At 60.6% G+C, this 8,216-nt stretch overlaps 1 protein-coding gene across 3 annotated transcripts in view; it reads left to right on the top strand.

Annotated features, from left to right (window-relative positions):
* Positions 1–7,665, top strand: part of PRDM16 (PR/SET domain 16) — a 362,171-nt gene extending 354,506 nt beyond the window's left edge. For 2 of the 3 annotated variants that reach the window (XM_030805536.1, XM_030805537.1), the window contains 3 exons: positions 3,675–3,911; positions 4,766–4,940; positions 6,398–6,675. In XM_030805536.1, coding sequence (XP_030661396.1) covers positions 3,675–3,911; positions 4,766–4,940; positions 6,398–6,532 — 547 coding nt within the window. In that variant the 3' untranslated portion in view covers positions 6,533–6,675. Of the gene's footprint in view, positions 1–3,674; positions 3,912–4,765; positions 4,941–6,397 lie in introns of all 3 variants that reach the window. The other variant, XM_030805535.1, reaches the window with a different exon arrangement.
* The last annotated feature ends 551 nt before the right edge of the window (positions 7,666–8,216 follow it).

Consider the following 8,216-nt stretch of genomic DNA (forward strand, 5'->3'; position numbering starts at 1 on the left):
GTTGGAGTGTGCTCTGTGCAACCTGGAATACCAGGGCTCCGTGTGCCTCACTTACTCTGAGGGAGCCTTCAGACACCCCAGCAGAGCTGCTTCCTTTGTGAAAACTAATGCCAGCCAGCTGGCAGAGAACCGAAGATGTTCCAAACTCCAAGAGGCCTGAGGGGGTGATCCCCTGATTCTACAGAAGGGAAAACGAGGCCCATAGAAGTGGGTGCCTTGCTCAGGCCCAGAACCTGGAGCCAGATCCCAAGCTTTTACCGCACTGGCCATGGGTAGTCTAAGGCTCTGTACCCACAGGACCCAGCTCACTCCCCACCACCTCCAGTAGGTGAAGAAGAATCCCCCTGACACCCCAGCTCCCTCAGAGCCCATCCCCTCCTCCAGGGCAGGGCTGCGTCTTCCTGTCATTGCTTCTAGGAGAGTGGGGGTACCTGGGAAAGAGGCATCCAAGCAATAAACACAGGAGGCAGTTGGACACTGGCTCTGGCAAAGCCACATTCCAAATCTGTGCCCCTCCTAGGAAGGTGAGCTCACCTGTAGGGCCCTCAGCATCTTCATCCATCAGAGCCCAGGGCAGGCTCAGAGGAGGGGGCGGGGGGAGAAGCTGGCTCTGGGCCATGGTCCCAAAAGGCTCACCTCCACCCCAGTGCAACCCCACCTGCTCTGCAGCCCCCAGGCTGTCCCGGCATTCCCCACTGGGCTCCAGGAACAATGGCCTGAAGGGAACTCAGCCCTGGCCATGCTGAGACGGCCGCATGGGAGCTGTTTGTGTTCCCTGCAGCTGCATGTCAGACCCATGAGCACCACAGGCCAGGCCTTACCTATGCCCCACAGCCCTGTCCCCAGGCATGATCCCCTAAACTGCAGCTCCCAGAGCAAGGCCAGGCGAGGAACAAATGAGGATTCATCAATGGCATCCTTCCCCGGGGTGGGCCCAGGACCAGGAGCGTGTGCGGAGGCTGAACCACCTGGAGGACGGCAAGGCCCCCGTGCCCCGAGCTAGGGTGGCAGCCCGGCCGTACTGCAGGAGACCCACCAGGACAGAGGGCTGTCTCCAGGAGAAAGAGGTGTGGCCAGGCCTCCCCCTTGCCTTTGGCAAGGCCCACAGTGCCCTGCTTCTGTGGGGTGGGGACAAGGGAGGCTCTCCACACCTCAGAAGATATGGGCACAGCCGGCCTCAGACAGCCTCAGACTCGGGCCCTCGGAAGACCTGTCCTGCTGAGGCAAGGTCCCCAGGTCCAGCTGGCCTTGTCCTGAGAGCCCCTGCATCACTGTCGAAAATGAGAACAGGGCAAGGTGGACATAGGCAGCCAGTCCCTGGGGTGGCGGGGGTGTTCCCTGGGCCTCCCGCGGAACCAGCTCCTGCCCTCCGCCGTCAGGAAGGATCCAGTTCTGTCGGGCGTCCTGGTCCTGCAGCCCTATGATCCCCTGAGTTGAATCATGTCCCTCACATTCCCAGGTGGAAGTCCCAGCCCCCAGTACCTCAGAATGGGACTCTCTTACGAGATAAGGTCTTTAAGGAGGGATTAAGCAGAGGCCACCGGGTAGAGGGGACCCCAATCCAGCGGCACTGACGGCCTTTTAAAAAGGCAGCACTTGGAGAAAAACACGCAGGGGAGAAGGCCAAGGGAAAATGGAGACGGAGGTCAGGGTGATGCGCCTCCCAGCCAAGGGTCGCCTAAGAGGGCCAAAGATCTCCAAGGATGGCCAAGGAGGGTCAAGGGTCACCAAGGATGGCCAAGGAGGGCCAAGGGTCACCTAGGAAGGCCAAAGAGGGCCAAGGTTTGCCAAGGATGGCCAAAGAGGGCCGGCAGCAGCAGGAGCTGGAGAGAGACCAGGGACAGATTCTTCCCCAGAGTGTTGGAAGGAACCCGGCCTGCCCTCGCCTGGATCTTGGACTTCTGGCCTCAGAGCTGTGAAGGCGTCCACGGCTGTTGTTTCAGGCTCCCATTCTGTGGGGCTTGGTTTGGGCAGCTCTGGGAAACTGACTGTCCTCCCTGTTGGAGCCAAACCAGCCGCTGGGCCCTGTTCTGTGTCCGTGCCGGACACTCCACTCCCCAACACTAGAAAGCAAATACTCTGTGCACGGTGGGTGTGCAGCAGACATAAAGAGGGCAAAGCCCCTTCCCCCAGCTGACGGGGATCCCATGCAAACCCACGTGGGGCCACCAGGTGAGATCTCACAGCACATGCCCATGAGATGAGCCTGGGCTCTCACCCTGCGCCATCTCATCCCGTCCTCAGAGTGGACAGGGAGGGGCCCATGTGATGATGTGATGAGCCTGGGCTCTCACCCTGCGCCATCTCAACCCATCCTCAGAGTGGACAGGGAGGGGCATGTCCTCGGGTCATCGAGAGGGCACAGGCCCCAAAGACAGAACCCCACCCGAGGGCACCTCACCAACAACCAGGGTGAGAACCAGGACCCGGATCCCAGCAGCTCCATGGCTGAGGAGATGGGTGTGTGTACAGGACGCTCCTGGCCCCCAACACAGGCGACCAGGACCGAGGAACTGTCCTCAAGCCCTGAAACCTGCCGAGGTTCTGTCCATCCTGGAAGGCAGAAAGACAAGAGATAGAGACGTGGCGTCTGTGGAGAGCCAGGAAATTGTGGCCTCCCCAAGCGCAGTTCCCATGCACACAGGCGAGTCCGAGACATGGAGGTCGGTCGCTGTAAGACGCTGTCACTTTCTTGCTTAGATGCCAAGAGCAGGACCCCTGCATCTTCCCCCACACCGTGGGTACTTCCCAGGGCAGCGGGAGGCAGTGCCTCCGGGCGGAGTGAGGACAAGGAAGAGTGGCCCTGGGGCTCTGGGGCTCTGGGCGTGGGCAGTCCAGGAACTGCGTGCCCTGCCCTTTGCTTGGGCCCCTCTACCAGCAAGTCCAGCATGTGCCTGGGGGCCCTCAGCTCCCCTGGGGCCCAGCCCACCCAAGATACAGCTCTTGGTCATCAACATGAAGATGAGTCAAACTCTAGTGGCTCTTCCTGAAGGAAATGAGAATGCCCAGCCACGCCCATGCACGCTTTGTTCTTTTCTATTTAATACTGAGGAACCGGAGTGGAGGGGTCCTGCCGGGCTGCAGTGACCCTGAGGGAAGTCAGGAGAGCCCTGGGCTGCAGAACAGTCCCCCACAGGCTCCAAAGCAAGCTTGTCCTGGTGCATTCAGACTGCTCACAGCTGGCTTTGGGCCCTCACTCTCCAGATCCCAGAGAGCCCTCCGGGGGTCCTGGCTCTCGGGCCAGCGCCCACATCCTCAAGTTGTCAGCCTAAAATCCTTCCCCCCGAAGTCTGCCCTGAGGGTGCCCCTCGTGCACAGCCCAACCCCCGTGCCATTGCAGGGTCAGCTTCCCCACAGGACTGCCCACTGCTTCCACCCCAACACTGCCCTGGCCCTGGTGTCCTCCCGGCCATAGCAGCTTTCTCCTGGGCCTTGCCCCACCCCCACTGCCCCGAGCGCTTGTCCTCCTCTCCTGGGATCACCCCAAGGCCTCCGTGCCTCTCACTCTGCAGAGTCAGTGGCTGGGCCCAGGGACTGGTGGAAGCTCCCTCAGGAAGGGGGCTGAGGGTTGTCGGGGGAGGCAGTGGGGGCAGAGCCGAGTCACCAGCCTTTGGGGGTCCATGGCAAGGACAGAGACGCCCAAACTCGGCCAATCTCCTCCTGCATCATTTCAGGGTGGAGATGCAGGACGTGGACGGCAGTGCCCAGTGTCCAGGCCTAGCCAGCGAGAAGCAGGAGGACGTGGAGGAGGAGGAGGACGATGACCTGGAGGAGGACGATGAGGACAGCCTGGCCGGAAAGTCACAGGACGACACCGTGTCCCCCGCACCCGAGCCCCAGGCCGCCTACGAGGATGAGGAGGACGAGGAGCCACCCACCTCCCTGGCCGTGGGCTTCGACCACACCCGAAGGTAGGGGCAGCCATGTGCTCCAGGACGGGGCAGGGAGGGAACGTGGGTGTCCATCACCAGGGGGACCTCCCTCTTCAGCCACTCGTGAGCCCATCCCTGGCTCAGCCCCTACTCCAGCACAGCCACCTCAGGGCCTCCGCACACAGGCCAGGGCAAGGCTGGGCCAGGGGCAAGAGGGTCAGGGGCCCTTAGCCCCCCACCCACCCCCAGGGGCCCTGGAGGCTGGAAGCAGAGTGTGGAGGGGAAGGCATTTCCCTGCACTGAGCAGACATGGAGGCCCCCAGCCCTGCAGTAGAGCTGCCTGTCAGCCTGGGACAGCGCGTGCAGCCCCTAGAGAGCCGTGGGCACAGGGGCCAAGCACCCACCATTCTGTGCCGGCCAGAGCCACTTCCCCATGTCCTCAGTGTTTGCCACCAATATCGGGCCTGGGCGACACTGCCAGCATTCCCAGATCCCCCTGGGGAGGCCCTTCGGAGGTGGCATTTCCTCTCCAGCCTGGATGCTGCCCCTGAGTCCTGGGAGAGGGAGCCCCGGGCCTCTCTGAGCTGCCTGGGGTCTTAGAGAATTGAAGCCTTCTTCTCCACCCTCCACTCGCAAGACCTGAGCCCCCTGCCTGCTGCCTCATGCGTGTGCGCGCACTCACCCCCTCCCTGACCTCTGTCCGTCACTCTCCTGCATCCGTGTGGCTTCCCGTCCAGGCGTCTGTGTGTCCGTGTGTCTGTCTCCCTGTGCATGTGACTGGCAGAGATGCAGCGGCGTGCATGCAGGCCCGGAGCTGGCCTCGCAGCATCAGAGAGGCAGCCAAGGCCAGGCTGCTGACAGCAGGCCCTCCCTCTCCCCGGTCATTGGTGCAGGTGTGCTGAAGACCACGAAGGCGGTCTGTTAGCTTTGGAGCCGATGCCGACTTTTGGGAAGGGGCTGGACCTCCGCAGAGCAGCTGAGGAAGCATTTGAAGTTAAAGATGTGCTTAATTCCACCTTAGATTCTGAGGCTTTAAAACATACACTGTGCAGGCAGGCTAAGAACCAGGTAGGTACCCGCCAGAGCCCCTCCCCCACCCCACCTGGCCTCCTCAGCCAGAGGACAGCCAGCACTCCTCTCCCGCTGTGGCCCTCCTAGGCCTGGGGAAGCTCTGGTCACTGCAAATGCCCCCCTGCTGCATCCTCTAGAGAGGCCCCAGCGACCACTGCCCTCCCGCAAGCTGGGGCGCAGCAGGGAAGGGCTGAGAGCCGATAACCCAGGCAGGACCCTCACAAGGGAGCTCATTCGGACACGGGCAGCTCACCTTCCTGTGGTCCTCAGTGGGAGAGGTCTGTGAGCAGGTTTCTGGCCCGTGCAGCCGCCCTCGTCTCCCTCCCTCTCTGATCTGGGCCCCCGTGACCAGCAGTCTGGGCTTTTCCCAGGGGAAGAGCTGTCCAGCCGGGCGGCCTCTGCTTCCCAGCTGGAGCTATGAGGTCAGCGAGGGTGCCAGGGTTGGCCCCAGGTGCTTCTCGGCTTCTCTCCTTAGGGTAGGTGGCCCCGGGGCCCTGCTCCCGCATTTCTCTCCAGTCTGTAGGGACTCGGGGTCTCATTCAGCTCTCTACAGCCCTCCCAGAGGAATCAGGCCCGCCCCAGGTCTCAGCAAAAGCCGTCTGCGTGTCTGTCTTTGTCTTTTACTAATTCTGTCTGGAGTGTTAACTCGGGTGGGACAGTGCTGGGTTTCCCCACCTTCCCTGCCCTTAACCCACACGTGACGCTCCCCGGGTCCCATCCCCACCTGCCCTGTGCTGGGGGCAGAAGGATGTCCCAGGAACTAACGCCTGGAAACACATCTGTGCTTCCTAAGAATCCCACCAGCCCAGAAACGCTGCACATCCCTGTCCCAGAGGCAGCTCTTTGGTGTCCCCATGGTCACCAAAACAGGCATCCCCTGGCAGGGGTGGCTCTTGTTGAACCCCCAGTTCTCAGGGCCCTCCCAGACGAGACATGTGTCTGTAGTTTCTGCTGATCACCAGGTGGAGAAAACAGGGGGAAGGGATGGGAAGGAGAGGAGGCTTCGAGGGGGAGCACCCCAAAGCAGCCGAGGGAGCTGGTGTGCACAGGAGGCCCCGCACCAGCACCCCAATGTCCTGGCATCACTCAGAGCAGGGGGCGGCCCTCCTCCCTCCCGCTGTCACGCCTGCTCATGTCTTCCTCTTCCAGGCTGCGGGGAGAATCTGGGTCTCTTAGTCCCTTTTACTCCTTCTGCCCCCTGTGGCCCAGGGCAAGGTTGAGCCAGGCCAGGGCCACGGGAGGCTGGGAACGGACGAGGCTCGGCCCTGCTGGCCAGGGATGGCCTGTCCTGCCCACACACTCACCTGCCCCTCCAGGACGGCCTGCCCTGCCCATCCGCTGCCTGTCTGGGATGGCCCACCCTGCACATGCGCTCACCTGCCTGTCTGGGGTGGCCCGCCCTGCCCACGCGCTCACCTGCCTGTCCTGTGTGTGTGTCATCCCCTCCCCGCCAGGCATATGCAATGATGCTGTCCCTTTCCGAAGACACTCCTCTCCACACCCCCTCCCAGGGTTCTCTGGACGCTTGGTTGAACATCACCGGAGCCACGTCGGAGTCTGGAGCATTTCACCCCATTAACCACCTCTGATGGGCTGGGCAGCCGGGGGCCGGCGGCCAGAGCGAGGGCACCAGCCGCGGAGGACGGAGGCGGGCGGGGCCCCGGAGAACCCTGTCCCTGCGTGTGGCCACTCCTCAGCGTCCTCCCCACCCACCATGGTTCACTCCGACTTTTCCAATGGAAACTCAGATCCCGAAAGTCCCTAAAGCAGTCGTAGAGTCTCACCATCTCCAAGGATTGGTCTTGAGAACACTGTTCAGTGACGGCCCTGCAGGTGGCCGTCCAAAGACAGCCAACGGAGCTGCCTCGCAGAATCAGCCAGTGGGCAGGTGGATGATCCGCTGAGACACAGAATCAGCCAATAGGCAGGTGGACGCTCTGCTGAGACAGAAGCTGGTGGCCACTGCCGGGTGCCTGCGTGGGGTCGCGGAAGGGAATGGATAGACGGGTGTGCTCAAAAGAGAGAGATCACTCAAATGATTTTTATAATGAAATGACAAGAATAACCCTTTTGGTAACCGTATTGACTACAGAGTCTATTTAAGCATGTGGTTTTAAAAATAGACAGTATTTTTTAAAAATCAAAAAATGACTTGCAAATTGTTTTTTAAAAGTAATTTTGCATTGCTTTGAAAGTTGAGCTCATTTGCAAACCCGAGTCTGCCTGGGAACCCGCACTGTGCCTGGGTGTGTTCTTTATACTGTAGATAATGGAAAAATTTTCTATCTCTGTCCCTATTTGTATAAGCCAAGGTGACGCTGGGTGCCTGAGGCAGAACAAGAGGCGTGGGGCCACACCCATGAACCATGCAGACGGCCGAAGAAGTCTTAGACGGGGCGCCCTGGGCTGCAGGCCTGCCCGAGGCTGGGATGGGAAGCGTGCCTGCCCTCGTGTGACATGGAATTGGTGCCAGGGCCGCCACGTGGCCTTCAGAGGAATCCACAGGTCCCCACCCAAGATCCCTCAATTATATGGGGAAGTCGAGGGCCCATGGCTCGGGTCCGCCATGCAGAGATGTGGCCAGGCACCCATCTTCCTTCCCTCCTCTGTCCCTGCCTCGGCCACCCCACGCCGGAACCCACCGCCGTCTTCTGAAGGCAGGGCCTTGGCCACGTCCTGGGTCTCCCACCTCCCACCTGACCCCAGCGGCTCGGTGTCCTCCACGTGGCTGCCCTGGGGAGCAATCCCAGCAGATCGCTCCGGGCCACCAAGCCGCACCTGTGCCTGAGACTCTGGATGGACGACACAGTCGCCACGTCGCTCTTCCTGCGGGTTCTTGGCGAGACACAGCTTGAGAACAGAAGGGCGTCGGGGGAACCTGCCACAAGGAGCAGAGACAGCACAGCCCCCGGGGCCCAGCCGCCTCCCTCTCTTGGGACGCAACTTCTTCCCCACTCGGATGGGCTTTAAATTATTCCCATAGGGGCCAATTTCAAATAATTTTTTTCCCTGATGGAATTTACCTTAATCTGTATATAACTTGTAATTTTTTCTAATTCATTTCTTTTCTTATTTTATTTCCTCCTTAACAGTATTTTTGGCATTAGACATTCTTATTGTGAAGAAATAATGTTAATATAAGTATCTGGTGAAGGACCAAAACCGTGTAATAAGGTTGTGTGTCGTGTGGGAGTGGGGCGATTTTTTATGTGCCAAATACCCCCGTCCCCCCCCCATGAATCCTGCTGTCCCTGCTGCCGTTTACCAGACAAT

This window comes from Nomascus leucogenys, chromosome 24 (genome assembly GCF_006542625.1).
Source record: "Nomascus leucogenys isolate Asia chromosome 24, Asia_NLE_v1, whole genome shotgun sequence".
Taxonomy (NCBI): Eukaryota; Metazoa; Chordata; class Mammalia; order Primates; family Hylobatidae; genus Nomascus; species Nomascus leucogenys.